This window comes from Gadus macrocephalus, chromosome 6, assembly GCF_031168955.1.
Source record: "Gadus macrocephalus chromosome 6, ASM3116895v1".
NCBI lineage: Eukaryota > Metazoa > Chordata > Actinopteri > Gadiformes > Gadidae > Gadus > Gadus macrocephalus.
In genome coordinates this window covers 19,269,940-19,289,831 of record NC_082387.1, presented here as the reverse complement: position 1 = coordinate 19,289,831, position 19,892 = coordinate 19,269,940, and the positions used below count along the sequence as shown (strand labels likewise).

Genomic DNA, 19,892 nt, shown 5'->3' with positions numbered 1-19,892 from the left:
CTCAAAGAAAGTCGAAAATGCAAACTCAAGGAATACTTCCTTCAAGAGGAACTTAAACAACACCTTTATTTCAAATCGTCCTTTATTATTATTTCCAAAAAAAAAATAGCAATATAAATAAAGGAACTGCTTGTTTCACCTTGGATAATCATAATGTTGTGCACTTAATAGCTTAGTCCCTTTGAAACACTCTCACTGTGATCTCCTCATGGGTCAAGGCACCGTGGGCCGAGAGCCAACAGGAGGACCTCCGTTCTGCATTAGCAGGCAGTACAGGACGCTGGCCTCGGGGGTTTCACTGGAAATGTCATGGATTCCTCAGAGCATTAGTTATAAAAAAAGAAAAAAGCAGAGTTTTCACACCAACAATCACCTAAATCACATTAGTTTCTCTCTGCACTTCAAACAAAACACTGATTGGTTCGTTTTCCCGGCGACGGTACCTTTTGGTAAAGTAGAGGTTGCCCACTTTTAATGAGCTCTTCAAAAAATCTTTGTTCTGTTCAACAGCTCTATTCCAAGCTCGCCAATACCAATGTGTTGAAATGTTTATTTTTTACAAATTATATATATATTAGCATATTAGCATATTCCTTCAGAGGCAACAGAATGTACGAGGAAAAAGTGGTTTGGCGCACGTTCCCAACTAATGACACGTTGATGAAAGGCGACATACAGTAACCTAGCAACCTCCTAGTATTGCCACTTTGATCATACCTCCTTAAATACATCACAAAATTAATACATATATACACGTCACTTTAAATGATCGGTGGATGAATGTCTCTCCGGCTTTGATTGTGAGGGAGATTCAGGACTGTGCTTCTGAATGGAAGGAGGAGTCGTTATATTAGTTCCATTGACCTTCCAGTCCCCCCCCCCCCACCCCCGATCACATGGAGCTGGAACCAAAGGCCCCCCTCCAGCCCCCCTAGAGGCCAGGAGACATCAGGTCTCGGTTTGTACAGAGAACATCGCTGGGAGTCTGTGACATCCTAATCCCTTCCTCCACAGCTCTCTCTCACCGAGGTGTCGCTCATAACCCCCACTAGGGGGTCTGCTGCTCTGTAAGGCCCCGGACACTCACTAGGGAGGAGGGCATCGAGGAGCAGACCTGTAACGGGGCTTTGGAGCGACGCCGGTGTTTGTCCAATGAGGAGGCCTGGTGATATGTGGATCCAGTTTGTGAAAGTGTGAGGATACATTCCCATTGGTTCATAGTAGAGGGTAAAGGCAGTCAACGAATACAGAGAGACGGTTCTGTCAGTGCAGCTTGTATGACGGACTCCTGTGCAGAAAACACAAGAAACACAGCTGCCACCTTTCTGGGTGGGCTGCATGCCAATAAATACGATGAGTTAGTAGCAGAGGCACAAGAAGCAGGGGGTGGATAATGTTCCTTATCTAGGTGGGACCGTTCAACACCGAGCCAAAATAAAGAGTTCAGATATTTATAATCATACAAAGCTATCTACCAACCACCGAAGTAGGCCAGGAGCCCAGTCCAGCCCACCGCTCTTCCTATTGCAGTGTGTGTGTGTGTCTGCGTGTGTCTGTCTGCGTGTGTGTGTGCGTGTGTCTGCGCGTGTGTGTGTGCTTGCCTGTGTGTCTGTGCTATATTGAGGCGTTGGGGGAAATCTAGATGTGTGACCTTTATAATATAATAAGAAAGTGACTTTTATAACGAGTGATAATGAAGCTTAATCCCCCCCTCCCCCTTGGGGCCTAGCACTAAGAATCTGACAGGAAACAACAGACCAGTTCACAGATCAGAAACACAATAACCCACCCAGGGAACAATATCAATAACACTATTATTGGCAAGCAAACCTATATGGGGGGGGTCTGGTCCTAGGGGGGGGTCTGGTCCTGTGTGTGGGGAGGTCTGGTCCTGTGTGTGGGGAGGTCTGGTCCTGGGGGGGGGGAGGTCTGGTCCTGGGGGGGGGGGGGTCTGGTCCTGGGGGGGGGGGTCTGGTCCTGTGTGTGGGGAGGTCTGGTCCTGTGTGTAGGGGGGGTCTGGTCCTGGGGGGGGGGTCTGGTCCTGGGGGGGGGGGTCTGGTCCTGGGGGGGGGGTCTGGTCCCGTGTGGTACTGGCCCTATGTGCCGAGCAGAACGATGGCTGAAGTGAACTCTAGCTCTGTGGTGGAGCTCAGAGGTCCGTCCTGTCAACTGAGCTCCACTGATTGACCTCTTCAGAATGCCCCAAAAACAACATCAAATGATGGGCCTGTAGTAGTCCCGGCTGTTGATCATCACGCCATCCTCAAATCATTCAGACAACCTGGTACATATTTGGCAACGCACAGAATCCTGGCTCCTGGCTGAAGGTCTCATGAAGGACTGGCTCCGCAGAGCGCCTCCCTCCCTGCATCCTGCAACGCGTTGACTCAGGCACTTGATCAACTGGACTGGAGTCTCTGTGACCACACAGGAAGACTGAAGGCAAAAAAAAAAAAAAGGCTGTAGATATTGATATCCATCTTGGTCTTCCCCGAGTCCTCCTGCAGTTTCCCCAAAACATTCAAGAGGTATTCAAACTCTTGGAAGTGTGTCAAGGAATGTCTCCAAGATCCAATGGAAAGGTATTCCTCTTTAAAGATCGGTCTGTGGAGGCATCTAGCGCAGGAGGAGGAAGGTGAAGAGGAAGGCTGTGCTGGGGACACGTCGCCGTGTTGAAGACACTTTGGTCTAGTTTGTCTCCTAAGGGACACGTCCTGAAAGCAGAGACGCTCTGCAAGGCTCGACTAAACAATAGTAATAATAGTAATCATAATACTTGGGTTCCCCAGAGACGATGGTGTAGACGCGTAGCGGATGTTCCCACAGAGCAGGGCCAGCGACCACGGCGCCGTCAGAGTGTGTGTGGCCTGGGGACCCCCTCAGGTCTCTGTTCCTGTTCCTAGTGGAGCCCCTCTGCCCTGGTAGCGTAAGCAGTTGAAGCTAACCGAATATATTCCCCCCCCCCCCCCCCCCCCTCCCGCGGCCCTCCAGGGCCGGGCTGGCCTGCGGGCAGCGGGGATCAGGGTGGTGGAGTGCAGGGGGCTGTAGGTCGGTGGACGACTCAGTGCTGAGGGGAGCTCAGGTCTCAAAGTACTTGTAGATAGCCGTCACGTAGGTCATGACGCTCTGCCAGTCAGGCCTCTCCGAGCGCACCATCTCGTTGAGGTCCTGCAACAGGAAATGACACGCATGAGACGAGTCACCGCTGACACTGATGCTCATTATATGCATGCTATAATAAAGAAAAGTCCTTCACCGATAAGCTAAAAAAAACGTTTTGGCGGGGACTCCTAGTTAAGAAATTCAGAGATTTCTAACTTCTCTGGCTCAACGTGTTGCCTCTGTGTCTCTCTCTCCCCGTGTCTCTCTCTCCCCGTGCCTCTCTCTCCCCGTGTCTCTCTCTCCCCGTGCCTCTCTCTCCCCGTGCCTCTCTCTCCCCGTGCCTCTCTCTCCCCGTGCCTCTCTCTCCCCGTCTCTCTCTCTCCCCGTGCCTCTCTCTCCCCGTGTCTCTCTCTCTCCCCGTGTTTCTCTCTCCCCGTGTTTCTCTCCCCGTTTCTCGGGCCACGCGGACATGAAGCTCACCAGAGTGCATTTGATTCCCACACTTTCAGCCGCCTGGAAGGCTAGAGTGAAGTTCCTCCTCTGTGGAGAAGAGCAGAGTTTCAGGTTAGCAGCAGCTTCAACTGCACCGTATCGCCCGTGTCTCTGACCTCGGATAACGGTGTTGATGGCCTGAGGCTACGGTGCATCAAGACGGTTAAGACAACAGGACAGGTGACCGATGGAGGTCCTTGCCTTCTCCGGGCTGCTGAGCTCCTGGTAGGGGATGTGGGCGGGCAGGTAGGTGTGCAGCATGGCGCAGAATGCCAGCCCGTCGTTCCAGCTGCTGCTGAAGTTGGTGATGTCGATGTTCTGGAAAACACACACCAAACGAATAAACACAAAGGGGCTTTGGTCTCAAGAGTGCTCCTCCGTCTTTATAGACAGGAATCGGGACGGTCTGACGAGACCGATTGAGCTCAGGGCAAACTAGGCAGGAGGATCTGACCACAACTTCCATTTACTGCACAATCCTCAAGTTGAGCATTGTGCAGTAAATGGAAGCCTTAATAACACAAAACAGACACGTCAATTGATAATCTGCTGAAATGAAGACATGGACTGGATGTTGAAGGCGTCACTCTGCCAGCTGATGTGTCTGTCCTGCATTTACTCTCGCGCCCGCTGTTTATATTACCAACAGAGCTTCAACGACACAAACTCCTACACACAGCGGTTCTGCTGACACAACAAGGTGCGGCTCGACAATATAAAACCTCCGCTACTATTGAGGAAAACTAGAATACCGTCGTGTCTTCAGCACACGCACAAACACACACACACACACACACACACACAATCAGGCCAATGTGGCTCACTTCCTGGAGAGGACCAGGTTAACGGGTAGCCATGGCAACTATGGTCACAGTCAAAGAAGGAGGGGACATCTGATTTTGTAAATGCGTCGTATGCAGAGACGGCCGCCTCTCAGGGCAGAAGAGAAGGCAAACAAAGGCCTTTTGTAGGTCAGCGTTCACACGCCTGCTCTCCACAACATGTTTGAACAGCCATTTGCTGACGGCTGGTGCAGCATTAGGGTCAGCACTAAGTGGACACAAACACTGAGGAAGCAGCAATAAAAACAATAACCTACTCTATCCCCTCAGAGCTGCTGAGGAAGAGACTCGATGGCTCCTAGCTTGGGGGGGGGATTGAACACATTAAGCTCAGAGGCAGCATGGGCAGCCCCCCGCCCCCAAAGGTCCCAGATTAACCCGGCGCAGTCGGGTGGAGGTTCACAGCCAGCGCGTGGTGCTGCGGTGATGAGGGTCAGTAGATGGGCGGAGAGCAGTCCTCCTACCTGGTAGCCCTCAGTCTTCTTCTGGCACCACTTCAGGAGAGCATTTCGTTTGGAGCCGCCGTACTCTCTGGCCAGAGCTGACAGGGGATCCTTCCTCTCCTCCCTAACACACAAACAGAGTGTCTTTGACTGCATCAAGGTTGGTTTTTGTTTCAACGTTTGCCCAACGCAATGACCTGCGTAGGATTAACGTGTGTAATTCAACGGCATAACAGCAGAGGGTGCTATGTTTTCTGTAAAGACTGACGTCCGACCAACCGCTACGGGGAGGAGCTGGTACCTGAGGCGCCCACGCGTGGTGGGGGTGACGGAGGCGGTGGGGGAGGAGGAGGAGGACGACATGGAGGAGGCAGAGCCAAGAGCCAGCAGGGAGGTGGGGGCCGCGCCGTCTGGGGCCGACTTGTCCCGCTTCATCTCCTCGCTGCTCCTACGGGAACCTGGAGGGACAAACAGAGCACGGGATGAGAGATGCACACGCGCGCGCACACACACACACACACACACACACACACACACACACACACACACACACACACACACACACACACACACACACACACACACACACACACACACACACACACACACACACACACACACACCCTATCATGAGTTCACTGGTTCACTATAGATCAACTTTCTACATTTAGTTCAGCATACAACCCTGTATGACATGCTGTCAATCACACGGTACTGATGGTACAGACCCGAGATGGCCTTGGAGGGGTCCATGGTGGAGACCCTCTGGAGGACGGCCGTGGTCCGGCCGGAGGACGATCCCCTGAGGAGGTGGTCCGCTGGGGACACAACACAGGCTGTTACACACACACACACACACACACACACACACACACACACAGGCTAGCCCTATGTTACTGGGGGTCGAGTAAAGTTCTCAGCCCTTCAAGCACAAAAAAGTCTCTCTGAGACGGAAAACAATAAATTAGAGGGAAAAGTAAACGGAGGCAGAGTCAGCGATGGTCGAGTCAGCACGTTCACAGAGAGCACTTGAACCGGTCTCTGGTGGGATGCGAGCCAGACCCCCTCTCATTAGTCACAAGATCACAATAAGATTCTGGAGGAAGACGGGAACTTCCTCCGACAGACATTACAGACAGAGAGACACGCACACAGACGCACACACCAAGAGAGATACACAGACAGAGACACACAGAACGAGACAGAGACACAGACATTTACAGACACACGCATGAACACAGACACACAGACAGAGACCGAGACCAACACAGACAGAGACAGGCACACACAGACAGACACAAAATCAGAAAGAAACAAAACAAAAACAAGAGAAACAGACAGCCCCAGAGATGGATGGATATCTTTTTAGAGAAGATACTGTGAGGCAGAGTGTGTTTCAACCATCAGACGGTCGGCTATCTACCTGGCATGTTGATGTCCGTGTAGCTGGGCCTCTTGTCACTCAGCGAGGAGAGCGGCTTGGACGAAGACATGGACCCAGAGATGGAGTGTCTCTGTAAGGCAAGGCAAGGCAAGGCAAGGCAAGGCAACTTAGTAACAGCAGAGTTACACGGTTACCACGACAACACAGTGGTTACAAATGTCCAAGACTAGAAGTCTGGGGGCAATGGAGTCCATGGGACACCTGATCAACTTCAATGGAACAAGATGCCAGAAGAGAGTGGCATCAAACCAACACAGCCTTACTTATATCTAACCATTGTGCACCTCCATGTTATTTGGAGACACCCTCAGCGGACTGAAGCATCTCCTCTCAGACCATCTAGATGAGGCCTGCAGCCCACAGGTCTGACCATAGGCCTGCATATCAACCGTACCTGAATGGGCGAGACGGCGGCGGCGGGGGGGGTCTTCATGGGGCTGGGGCTCAGAGGGGTGCGTGGGAGCTGGGCGGGGGGGACGGGCGCCGTTGGAAGAAGGGTGGCGGCGTTGGAGGCGGGACCTGCAGCAGAACCAGAGGGGGCGGGGCCCTCGTCACCGCCGCATGGATCTAGGTCTAGGAGGACAAACACGCCGTTTCTAGATGGATCCAGGTCTAGAGGACAAACACGCTGTTTCTAAATGGATCTAGGTCTAGGAGGACAAACACGCTGTTTCTAGATGGATCCAGGTCTAGATGACAAACACGCCGTTTCTAAATGGATCCAGGTCTAGAGGACGCTGTTTCTAGATGGATCCAGGTCTAGAGGATAAACACGCTGTTTCTAGATGGATCCAGGTCTAGAGGACAAACACGCTGTTTCTAGATGGATCCAGGTCTAGAGGACAAACACGCTGTTTCTAGAGGCTGAACCGCAGTCAAGGAGTCCCTAGGGGACCACTCATCACATCCAACTCCAGGCTCTACGGTCAACAGATGATTTATTCAGCGTGGGGTTTGGGATGAATGTAAAGCCAGATTTTTAACACAAGCGAGTTCATATACATAAACGCTCTGTTGCCCTTTTGTGTCCATCACACGTTTTTTTCTCTTTGACCATGTGATGGACACTTTCTAACAAAAATGCAAACAAAATGCTGCTGAATATTAGAAGAAAAACCTAAAGTGATATTGTTAAGAACCATGTAATGATCACCTCTTAAATTGCCATAACAATGACTGAAGATGATGAGAATAAAACATGTTTTAATAATAACCCAGCCCCCCTGCCCCTGACCGGAGGCCAGGTAACAATAACAACAGGAGGAGGTGGGGGGTCCTACATTCGCATGGCGGGCCGCTCTGCGAGGCGCTGTCGAAGCTCTTGATGAGGGTCTTGACGGTGGGCGAGGGCTCCGAGGAGGTGGAGGAGCGGCGGCTCAGACCCATGCCCTGACGCAGCGCGGCCAGGTCTCGCTCCACCGCGTTCATGTAGTTGTACACCCGGCCCCGCTCCTCGTCCTGCCTGCACACAGGAAGGGGGCGGGGTTAATGACCTCTAGGACCTCCGGCGACCGCCGGTTACCCCCCGGGGGAACCAGGAGTACGAGGGACGGTTCTCCAAACCAACAGAATCGGTTCCCTGTTTCCTTCTTAAATCAATGAAGGGCCATTTAGAAACATGCTATCTACACTCCAACTCTTGAACTCTGGTGACGTCCTCGGAGGACGCAGGGCCTTACTTGCGGCTCTTGACCTCGTCCAGCTCCTTGCCCAGCTTCTCGTTCTTCTCCTGGGACTCCTGCAGCCGCCGCCGCAGGTCCCCCATCTCTTCCTGCGCCTCCGACTTGATGTCGTTAGCGATGACCACGGCGGTCTGCAGGTCCGCCTGGAACTGACGCCACTCCATGGACTCCTCCTGCACACGCACGCGCACGCGCGCACACACACACACACACACACACACACACACACGCGCACACACACGCGCACACACACAGGTTTGTTTGTTTCATGTAGCCTTTGTAATAATGCTGCTTGTGGTTTCTTTTTCCTTATCGTCCCATAGTTCATTGACTCTGGCATTTCCGTGGACAGGATGACCTCGTGTTATGCTTGGGCTCATTTGATAAATATAATACTTGGTGTTTTGACCTCACATTTTCCAGCGGAATTACTTTGACTTTCATGCGGATGGGTTTTGGAGGGTTGGGGAATACTTTCCGAACACAGAAGAGGCCCCGTGGTCAGGAGCTATAACCCATGCTTGTCTCGTTAATTCGGTGACAGAGATCATGAACACAGCTCACCCTTAATCTGCGATGGAGGATCTTTATCTCCCTCTCCATGTCGTGCTTCTGGTCCTGAAGCTTCTTCACAGAGTCTAGAAAGACAGAGAGAGAGAGACAGAGAGAGAGAGACAGAGAGACAGAGAGACAGAGAGACAGAGAGACAGAGAGACAGAGAGAGAGAGAGAGAGAGAGAGAGAGAGAGACAGACACAAAGACAAAGATGGAGAAAGGGGGCAAAGTGACAGTGAGCAACAGTGGATCTTTTTAGAAAGATATTCATTGTTATAAACTTGTAATTGTTCTATTTAACGTATTGATGGAGAGATAGATAATCCAAATTCTTTCCAGGCCGCTGACGATGAGGTCGTCATGCAGCCTGACCCCTGACCCCTACTCACTCTCCAGGTCGCTGACGATGAGGTCGTCATGCAGCCTGACCCCTGACCCCTACTCACTCTCCAGGTCGCTGACGATGAGGTCGTCATGCAGCCTGACCCTTGACCCTTACTCACTCTCCAGGTCGCGGACGATGAGGTCGTCATGCAGCCTGACCCCTGACCCCTACTCACTCTCCAGGTCGCTGACGATGAGGTCGTCATGCAGCCTGACCCCTGACCCCTACTCACTCTCCAGGTCACTGACGATGAGGTCGTCATGCAGCCTGACCCCTGACCCCTACTCACTCTCCAGGTCGCTGACGATGAGGTTGTCGTGTAGCTTGACGGCGCGGTGCTGCTCCACCTCGTCCTCCAGCTCAAAGATGGTCTCCTTCATGTCGGCCACGGCCGCCTCCTTCTCCGTCAGCTCGGCCCGCTGCTGCTCGACGACCCGCTCAGTCTCCTCCATCTGCCTCTGCACCTGCTGCTGGAACCCCTGGTACTCCTGGTCCAGCTACACACACACACACACACGATTAATTAAACCATAAGCATGTCGTAACGAGCAGCGCTTCATAAGCTAATGAGCAAAGATGGAGGCCCCGGCCACACTGGAGATCAATCATCCCAATCAAGACACAGATTCATTACTATGCGTGACATGCTTACAAACTGACATGCCCCCAACCATAGATCTAGATTGTTGAGTACCCATCTGAGATGCCTAAAGCCTCTCCTTCCCTCTACAGTAAGGTGTAGCATTCCCTCTTGGTTAATAGAGATAAGTAGCAGTACTGGTGTACCCCAGGTGTGCCCCAGGTTTACCCCGGGTATTCACAGGGTATTCACAGGGTATCCACAGGGCGAGGGCGGTGACCTACCTTGCCGAGCGCGTCCTGCATCCTGCTGAGGTCATCGTGGGCGTGTCCCAGCTCCGCCTGCATCTTGGCGGCCTTGGCCTCCGCCTCCTCCTTGTCCAGCCGCACGGCCTCCAGCAGCAGGCGGATGTCGTTCTTGTCGCCCGCCGTGTGGACCGAGTACATCTCCGCCACCTTCTGCCTCTCCTGCTCCAGCTGGGCCCGGCAGCGCTGCAGCTCGGCCTGGTCGCTGCCCACCGCCGCCTGGTACTCCTCCAGGGCCGCGCCCAGGGCCGCCCGGCCCTGCCGCTCCGACTCCATCACGCGCTCCATCTGGTGGTTCCGCTCCTTCAGGGCGCCGATCATCTCCTGGGCCTCGGCGTTGTCCTGCTCCGCCATCTTCAGCGTGTTGGAGAGGTGCTGCTGCACGCCCAGCAGCTGCTCCCGCTCGAAGCGGGCGTTGTCGGCCAGGTCCACGTAGCGCTGCTCCAGCTCCATGTAGCGGCCGCTCTTGACGTCCTCCTCCAGCGTGTAGGCCAGGTGGTGCTGCTCCAGCAGCGAGCGCAGGTACTCCAGCTGCCGGCTGTACTGCTCCAGCTTGTCGCTCTGCTGGCACAGGGAGTCCATCAGGATGAGCTTCTCCTCGCCCAGGCGCTCGTTCTCCCCGTTGAGCTCCTGGGTGATCTGCTGCAGGTCCGACAGCTCCTGCAGCGTGGCCTGCAGCTCCTCCGCTGTGCTGTGCTGGTTCTCCTCCATCTGGTGGATGCGCTCCGTCAGGCGGGCCACCGACACCTCGCTGGCGGAGCCGCCGCCGCCGCCACCGCCGCCCGAGCCGCCGCCCCCCCGCCGGGAGCGCCCGCGGCCGGCGGCGCTCTCCGACTCGGAGGAGGACGAGGCGCCGGAGGGCGCGTCCAGGGCATCGTCGCTGGACGTGACCGCCTGGTAGACCTCGCTGGACTCGCTGTCCAGGTTGTCGGCCGAGCCGCCGTGCCGCCGGCCCGTCAGCAGGTCCTCCAGGGACCCCGGCGCCGAGCCCTCCACCGAGGAGGTCAGGGGGCCCCCGCCGTCGCTCTGCCCGCTGCCGGCTGCGGGGTCCGGGCTCTGCGTGGGGTAGCCGAACAGCTTCTCGGTGACCTCCAGCCGCTGCTCCAGGGAGAAGCCCAGGGCGTTCAGCCGGTCTTTCAGCATGCGGTTCTCGCTCTTCAGCAGGTTGAGCTCCACCCGGATGGCCTGGTTCTGCTCCTGCAGCAGGAGGAGGGTGGACTCCACGTCCGCCGCCGTGATGGCCGACACCGGGGGCTTCTCCCCCTCTCCGGCCGCCTCCGGGGGAGCCACCTCGTCCTCCTCCTCGTCCTCCTCCTCGTCCTGCTCCTCCGGCCCCCCCAGGCCCAGCTGTACCCTCATGTCTCTCAGCTCACCGCGCAGATGCACGATCTCCACGTCTTTGCTCTTGGCCAGACCCAGCAGGTCCTTCACCTTGTTCTCCAGCGCCACCTTGTCGCTGAGCTGACCGTCCGACTTGGACTTGCACATGCGGCCCTCGGACTCTACCAGGGCCTGGCTGCGTGAGCGCTTGGCCTGGGCCGCATCCCCCGGCACCACCGCCTGCTTCTTGTTGGCCGAGGCCCTGGAGGGGCGCAGGCGGTCCCTGGTCGAGCTCGGCTCCTTGGACGTGGAGGACGCCGCGCGCTTGGCCGAGGCCCCTGGTTGGAGAGGAAGCCACGGGACGGTCAGCCTCAAACAGCAGCAGCAGCCGACACATGCAGTACATGACTTTACAATAGGAGTACCTGAGCTGGTCTTGGGCTTGCCGTCGGTGCCGCTGGTCCCGGTGGAGGCGGTCCTCTTGGCCTTGCTGCTGGGTGCAGCGCTGCCTCCGGTCATGGCTGCTAACAGATCATCATTGCTTTTAACCTGCGCACATAAATAGAGGTCATTAATACCAAATCAGGAATGCTTTCAAACTGAAACAGCGGAGGCTGCGGAGAGGCCGTGAGTCGTGGTTCACCTTGGAAAGGGGCGCCGACGTGCCTGTCTTCACGCCTGCTTTATTGGCGCCCCCGCCGGGCGCCGGCTCAGCCTTCCCCCGCTCGCAGCTCGCCTTATTTGCCGCCGGCCGCGTCGTCTTCTTCATACTGGGCGCTGTGATGCCCGTGCATTTACACCCCCACCTGAGAGGCAGAGAGAAACGGAGGGGGGGTTCACTGACACGGCACGTGGGCCAATATACGAGGAACTCTTCCAGCAGGAAGGAGGCGGTGGTAGATCAGATCGGAGCTCTAAAGACAGCCGTATGGGAAGTCCCTGGCGGTCGGTCCCGTCAGAGAATGAAAGACGTTTTGTGGTGAGTGGGAGTGTGAAGGGGGTGGATTGCCTGAGGGACCAGGCTTGAGTAATGACAAGTATGATAAGATGTTCTCTGTATTTAGCTGGAGGCTTGGGGGATCTATTCCAGATGTGAGGGCTTCCATTGAAAGATGAGCCACTAGAGGGCAGTCCAGAGGTTATAATGGGTTCAGTCAAGATATGTGATACAACTCTAACTCTAATTTATGTTTGCGTTATCTAGAATAGCGCTGGAGGTGCATTTGATGAAGAAAGTGTTGTGTACTGAAGAATACAGCTGTGCGCATGCCATCGATCCATAGATCCCCTCCTACCTCTGATCAACCAGGTGAAACACACATAGTCTGACTTAAAGGCTGATGTTTCACAATAAGTCCTCAAGGACAGAGTTTTGCTTTGGCTTTTCCTCGCTAAAGGCAGGCTAGTGAACGCTCTGGTATTGCGAAGAAACAGTGGAAGAGGTAATGCATTGTTCCTTCTCATAAAAACCCTACTGAGAATGCTCATACCAGGCCCACTATTCGCCCAGAATGGATTCCTTTCCTCAACACTAAAAACAGGATTTCAGAACTGTTGATTCATAACAGATGCTTATTGGTTACGTAAGAAGAGGAAACGCAAACAAACAGCTCAGCCTCCCGCCTCAGTTTTCTGACATCATATTACATCATGCACGCCTTTAACTCGTGAATGTATCGAGTTAGTCTTTAAACCACCCAACAAGTAATGCCAAACACGGAGACCGAGAATGATTTACATTTCCCTTCCCTTTGAGCAACCATTTAATAAATTACCAAAATGCAGGGGCTACCAGACCAGACCGTGGTGCTCATCACATCGTGTCTAAAGGACAGCGGCTGATCTGAACGGATGTGCCTCGAGCCAAGACTAGCTGCGTTTTTCCTTGTGAAATGGAAAGTCATATATTCCTGTTCCTTGCCTAGAATCCCTTGTTTCCGTGGATCAGGAAAAGAGGATTGTGATAAGAAGAAGAATAAATAAATTTCCGTTGCTTTCTGAACAAGACACAAGGGAACCCAAGCAACCAATCATTTAACTGGCCATAAGATTTTCTGCTGATGGCAAGTATAATCTCCACGTAACCAAATATCTAATTTAAACTGCATTTCATACAAATAAAATAAAACTTCTGTAACAGCTTGCAGCTGTGTTTTCACTTCTGAACCAAGTTATAATCCTAAAATCTGTGCAACTTTGTCCAACCTCTGACAGAAAGCACAAAGATCAGTCCCAGTTGTTCCACTTTCTTCGCCAAGTACTTTTATTTTGTAGGTTTTTCTATAATCATTTTGAATTTTTTTGGTTTGGGTCAAGGTTTATACCCCAGATAAACCTTGGCCAAAACTGCTTAGCCAAGAATAAATATACACAGAAAATAGTTCTAAGAATGAGCCTAGGTCTTTGGAGATGCAGTAAATCATTGAGTTGGCGTACAGGAACATGGTGGGGCAGAGGGACACATATTGTACTACAGTGCGGGTAGAAAGGTGCACCTTGCAAGAAACTAAAATGACAAACTCCACAACAAACGTCAATGGTTTGAGTTTTAGACCAAATCATTTGGATTGTAAACAGCCATGTTTAAATCCTCTAGGGATCAACTGTTGATTATTACCCTCATGGGAACTCCTAGATACTCAAAGGTTGTATCAGCGATGTTGGGGGACGTAACTTCTGTTGGTATTTGAAGCGAGATCCCAAACAAACAGAGCCAGCTCGCCCCTCTCTTCCGTGTTTCGTGCATCCAGTAAATTCGATCATGATCCCTGCGCAAAACACCCACCCCTTGTCGGTGATTGGTTGGAATACTATTTATTTTGGTTTTGAGTGGTTGGTAGTACCATTTGTTTTTATGTACGATCTCGGAGCATAGGCTGCCTACAGAGACGGCCTGCTTATGGGGCGGGCAGCTAGCGGATCGTGAGGAAAGATGAAAGATGAATGTGATAATTTATGTTTCGGCCTAGAATCGCTGAAACAACCTTTAATGTACGCACTTATTGTGTGTCGTATTTAGTTTTAGTATATGCTAAACGTGGAACTCCTAAGATGGCACAATTAGATTGGTTCGCTATCTCAGGATATTGGGCAATATCCCATGATTGCGATCTCAAACTCGGCATATTGTTTTCATCGCAAAATGTCTTGTCACGCTCATAAAAACAAATAAATCCCGTCATAAAGTGTTATCTTGTTTATTTTCTGAGTGTTCACGTGTAGTATATACTAAAACAATTATTCACCTCAGGCTCCGTGAATAGTGGGGAATAGCTATTCAACACTATTCTCTTCGCCTTCGGCATATAATTGTTAAATAGTACTCAGTTAAAGGCACCCAGTGCAACTTTCGAGGCTTAAAAATAAACATTCAATTTCTAGTCTTTTTTACGCGTAGTAAGTTTCAATAACTCCATACCATTACATACCGACATTTAAGCAGCAAAGATAAGACGTCGTTGTGTGGTGAGAACTGATACAAAATCGATAACAACAATGCCGCCATTTTCTTTAGTTTTTGTAACCTACAATAAATAAAGCAGGCTTCCAGTCAATGGAAAAATGGCTTCTCCCCACCGGCGATTGTTGTTGTTTACGATTTTCTATCAGTTCTCACCACACAACGACGTCTCATCTTTGCTCCTTGAATGTCGATAGGTAATGGTATGGAGTTATTGAAACTTGCGTGTAAAAAAGACTAGAAATTGAATGTTTATTTTTCATTGAATGTTTACATAAAGTTGCACTGGGTGCCTTTAAGTAGCATCTTATCATAGCTAGGCTATCTATGCTGATTACCGGGAAGGGGTTAAAGTTCCCATGGCATGCTACTTTATGGATGTTTAAATATAGATATTAGTGTGCCCCCTAATACAGTATTTGAAGGCTTTCCCAAAATTCAGCCGTGGTGCAGAATTACAGCCACTACGAGCCAGTCGCACATTGAGCTTTCCCCAAACGCGCCGTTTCGGTGTCTGTAGCTTTAATGCAAATGAGGAGGAGAGAGGCAGGTCAAGGAGGAGGGTGGGGGTGTGGTCCTGAGCAGCTTGCGGCCACGGTGCCATGCGCTGTTTACAGTGGATGCATCGCAATGGCGAGGCGCACACAGCCCTTGGCCGTGTTCTGTAAATATTCTTGAACACTTCGGGTGCTCCGGCGGGAGTCCTGGAGCTCTATATCTAAAAAAATATCATATTATACATAGATATCTATATCATATAATATATATATATAGATGATAGACATCATATAAGCAGTGGTCCCTCGGCAGTGGGCAGCAGGAAGCGGGGCTCAAGCGGGAGACAATCACGGGCAACAAGGCCATTCTCCTCCATGTCGTGGTTCATGTACTTCAGGGAGTCAAAGCCAAAGTTCCTCCCCCCCCCAATTCCTTCTCAACCATGGCTGAGATAACCCCCACTACAAGTCTTGTTGTGGAAATACCAAAGACGTGTTATGCGCCATAACACCAACAGCAGATCGGTTATCCAAATAACAAAGAAGTGTACAACACTTGCGTTACAGCCCTTGAGCTCTATATCTAAATAATTTCATATGATACATAGATAAGATATCGATATCATATCATACATATCATCAAGGCCATAAGCTGTGTGCACCCTCCAGACGATATTATGAATCACAAACGACTGCGTCTGGTTCTCAAACGTCTCTGGTTCTTCCACTTCCACATCAATCTGAAGTAGACTGAACCGCACGCTGCCGGCAACAATCACTTTCTCCTCCATGGCGTGGTTCATCTACTTCAGGGAGTCAAAGCCAAAGTTCCTTTCCCCCTATTCCTTCTTAACCATGGCTGAGATAACCAAAACAATTGCATTACAGTATGTGTACACACACACACACACACACACACACACACACACACACACACACACACACACACACACACACACACACACACACACACACACACACACACACACACACACACACACACACACACACACACACACACAATGTTTCATTGGCGGTCGAAATTCTCTGGGCGGGCAAGGCAGAGAAAGGGGAGGTAACTTGGCCCCTTATGACGACATATGGGGCCACATTCCAAATCAGCGCGCCTGAGCTTCCATTTTTTCAAAGGGGAGCAGGATACCTAGTGCTAGTTTTACACCGAACGCAAGTTTTAGCCACTGGTGGACGATAGGCAGGCTAGGGAAAGTCATTAATGTTATAAAACCTCATAAAGTGTGATTGTCATGCCATGGGACCTTTAACCTAGCGATTGTTGGCGCTTTGCACTTGGTTCTACGAACCTCCTTATTGTACCGACAGCGATATATTGTTACACCTTCTTATGACAGATTTACTTATCGTAAGTGACTATGGATAAAGGAGTCTGCTAAAAGCCCTTAATGTAAATGTAGATATATTCATAGGCTACGAGAAATAAATGTACTTTCAAATGCACAATAGAAATAAAAAAAAAGCTCATCTTATTGCAAAAAATGAGTTCATGATGTTTACGTCAAATTCTCAACGTTTAAGTCAAATTTCAATGTTTAAGTCACATGCCATATGGGGGGAGAAGTGTCAGGCCAAATTGAAGCCACCTGTGCCTTAACGTCTCTCTGCTGGCCTGCCTCAGCTGTGAGCTGTGGCTCACAGTCTCTCTGCGCTAGGGAGGTCGTTTGCTCATTCCCAGCTGTGATGAACCTCATGGCTGGACTTGACAACCCTCCACACCCCTGTCCCCCCGGCCAACCGTCCGCAGGTCCACACACAGCACTGGTGCATAGTAACAACAGTAGAAGACTGAAACCAAGCCAACCATAGCAGAAATCTAAACTCGGAGATGGCTATAAAGCCCAGTTTACGCCACCTTCTCCCTAGCAAGAATAAGGCATTTATCACATCTATATTTGACACCAACCCTAATTAATATCCACTCATGTATTTAACAATGATGTCATCACCTCAGTCCCACCTTTGCCAGATGGAGCTATCCATCTCTGCACTAATAAAGCACTGGCACGTCGCCTACAAGCCTATCTTTACTGCTTTTGGTATGCGTGTCCGTGAGCATGTGCGTATGAAAGAGGTCTTTCCCAAAAGCACGTGTAAATAATGGTCTGAGTATTTTTCCAGGTTCCTGACGTCAATGCTGCTCCACATGATTAAGGGCTGAGCTGGATGGAAGCCTATCTGCTGGAGCGGCTGGTGGGTCGACCAGGAGCTCTAGAGAACCAGGAGCGCTGGAGGACCAGGCGCTCTGGAGAACCAGCGGGCTGACTCTGAACGGCCAGCAGGCCCTGGGACGGACGGGACTGGGACCACTGGGGACAGAGTGAGGACATTCTTTCACACCGTTCTCCAAACCAGGGAAAGGCACTACGGGCTATGCATAAATAAAGCCAGTGCTTAACGCAGGCATGTTCTTTCTTTGTTAAGGTGTTAACCCAACAGGGCCCTAAAGCAACTATTGTGTGGCCCAAAGCCCTCCCTGCTAGGTCTGGGACTCTGAGGATCCAGTGCGTTCAGACATTCCACCTCATTTAGACTCACTTTAACAACACCTGACCTAAAACCAAGGCGGCCTCCACTTCGGTCAGTGGATCAAAGCCATCTGCATCGCGCAGCTAACTATAATACTGCAGCCTTGAATAACTCAACAGTCTGAAGTCAAAACTTGCTGTTTAGTGAGAAGGAGCCATTGTAAACATAGAGACCTAATTATTCACCCTTGCAGAATGTGACACACAAGTGCGTTGTAGACTAGAATATACCAGAACCAAATACTGGCTTGTTCTGCCTCCAATTAAGGAACTATGGCATTTGATTAACACCAAACAACCCCATGGCTGTGAAACAATCAGAGCAAGTGTGCATTGGTTTCTATAATCAGCTGGAAAAAAAAAAGTGTCCGTGTATGCGTGTATATCCATCGAAAATGAATGGATGAGACAGGCAGAGAGCAAGGAGTCAGCAGAAACAGTCCATATTGAGGGATGGGGGGGTACTCCTCACTTATAAAGGCCCCTCTCCATCCTTATTATTCCTCTCAACTACAGGGAGGTACTTCCTTCCCATAACACTCGCTTCCTGCCATACCGTCTCTCGTAGGGGTGTGGGGAGGAGGAGGAGGAGCTACTGGGTGGATGTGGGTACAGGGACAGAAAGGCAGCAGTATGCTCAACACAGAGCGTACACTGTACATTCATTTTTCCTATGCCATAAAAAAGCCGCCTGGAATCCAAAAACTAGTTGAGTCAACCCATCATAATTTCAATCATAAATGCAACTCACTGTATATGCAATACAAGAAAAAGGTACTTCTGGAAATTATATATACACACACGTCTTTAATCATTTTATTTGCTCTGGTTCACATGGAGGCTACGTTTCCAAATAAGGTCATATGCCCTTATCTGTTGAGTCGCAAAATAAACTGCGGATCACACAGCCTCCAGGGAGACGTTTGAGGACTTTAGAAAGAACATGATGTCAAGTACTGCGGCCAATCCAAGCATTCCACGAAGGGCCTAATCACAGACCTGGGGTCAGTCTTGGTAGTCAAGCAAAAGGAATGAGGGGTAATCATAAACACTTGTTTCTCACACTGATAAAGTAAAAAGGTTACCACAATTCATTGAAGCTGAATAAAGGTGACTCAGGGATTACAATGAGCCGGTCAATGTGGAGGCTCGTCGGTCTCTTCAGGGACCCCCGTACACCTAGCAGCTACTTCGTTCTGGAGAAGGTATCTTGGCCGCAGGACCACTAGCAGCTAGTTAGTTATGGAGAAGGTATATTGGCACCAGGACCACTAGCAGCTAGTTAGTTATGGAGATGGTTTCATGGCCGACACCAGTCGCAGAGAACAGAGCTGCGCCTGGGATCAGCAGGTCTGTGGACAACTGGACCCTGCGGTGGTCTTCACCAAATACCACACTCTCAATATATTGTAGCACTAACATTTGATAAGATACATTTAAACATGATGTATTATCCAAGATGTGATTATAAATGCTGGGGTTGAAAGCGAAATATCTTTATTTGAGAGTAACGGTAACATTACTAAGCATACTACAGTTTACGTTTATATACTAAAGTCTATGTTAATATAACTAGATATTTATCAAGTTATCCTGGTATTCAAACCGCTGACATCGTAAGTCACATTGTTAATGTGTTTAGATGCTAAGTTACTTCATAAAGCAGTCCTAGTTCAGTCCTAGTTGGCAGGTTGAGCCAAGATCTAAACAGAGTCTAACAACCTTTTAACAAATACACCAACATTTAACATTTAACAAGTCAACGTTCTGGGAAAGCATTCCTCCTTTCTTCCATATATTCTGATAAAAGGAGAGCAGAGACCATAACGTTGTTCTACATGCTAGCATTGTTAGCCTAGCCAGTCGGTTAGCTTAGCCAGTATAGAACAACAAGGTCCCGTTTTCAGAAAGATTCCTTATTTTAAGTAAGATTCCTTACCCTAAATCCCTGGTTCCCCTTTAACTGGAGGCAGTTACACTGAATGTTGGTCTACAGCATGTTACAGAGAGCTAATCCCACACGGTCACCAGCCTGGGACGGTCCGGATCGGGAAGCACCAGCCTGGGGTGGGTCGGGGAGCACCAGCCTGGGACGGTCCGGGGAGTTTCGGGACGTCAGCTGGTAGGGGAACACTGAACGCTCCTGCCTCCTTGAGTTCATTACCTCGTCGCCCAATAATTGGCACCACGTCACAGTGATATCTATCTATGTGTGTGATTATAA

General features: G+C 50.7%; 1 protein-coding gene across 5 annotated transcripts; it reads right to left on the bottom strand.

The window, feature by feature from the left end:
• Nucleotides 1-64: 64 nt before the first annotated feature.
• On the bottom strand, nt 65-19,778 carry specc1la (sperm antigen with calponin homology and coiled-coil domains 1-like a). Of its 5 annotated transcripts, XR_009526313.1 has the most exons (17): nt 19,608-19,776; nt 11,794-11,956; nt 11,576-11,699; nt 9,810-11,488; nt 9,235-9,442; nt 8,570-8,643; nt 8,003-8,178; nt 7,604-7,785; nt 6,718-6,896; nt 6,303-6,393; nt 5,608-5,715; nt 5,181-5,337; nt 4,901-5,003; nt 3,796-3,912; nt 3,583-3,642; nt 2,092-3,168; nt 65-2,035 (listed from the first exon to the last, which is right to left on the bottom strand). XR_009526313.1 is itself a non-coding variant. In XM_060054736.1 (16 exons), exons 2-16 carry the CDS (start codon nt 11,917-11,919, stop codon nt 3,079-3,081), a joined length of 3,420 nt encoding a protein of 1,139 aa, XP_059910719.1. In that variant the 5' UTR covers nt 11,920-11,956; nt 19,608-19,778; the 3' UTR covers nt 2,042-3,078. The 5 variants fall into 5 exon arrangements, 4 of the variants coding, with proteins under 4 accessions (XP_059910719.1, XP_059910717.1, XP_059910718.1 ...); XM_060054736.1 differs by lacking the exon at nt 65-2,035 and having other exon boundaries at nt 2,042-3,168; nt 6,718-6,842; nt 19,608-19,778; XM_060054734.1 differs by lacking the exon at nt 65-2,035 and having other exon boundaries at nt 2,042-3,168.
• Between the last annotated feature and the right edge of the window lie 114 nt (nt 19,779-19,892).

What these genes read in the sequence shown, in the direction of transcription:
- specc1la (XM_060054734.1), bottom strand. Translation starts at nt 11,919, where the DNA reads ATGAAGAAGACGACGCGGCCGGCGGCAAATAAGGCGAGCTGCGAGCGG. An exon ending in GAGCGGCCCGCCATGCGAAT is followed by an intron (nt 6,897 to 7,603) that starts GTAGGACCCCCC and finishes TTGTCCTCCTAG; the next exon opens with ACCTAGATCCATGCGGCGGT. An exon ending in AGAAGACTGAGGGCTACCAG is followed by an intron (nt 3,913 to 4,900) that starts GTAGGAGGACTG and finishes TGTGTTTTCCAG; the next exon opens with AACATCGACATCACCAACTT.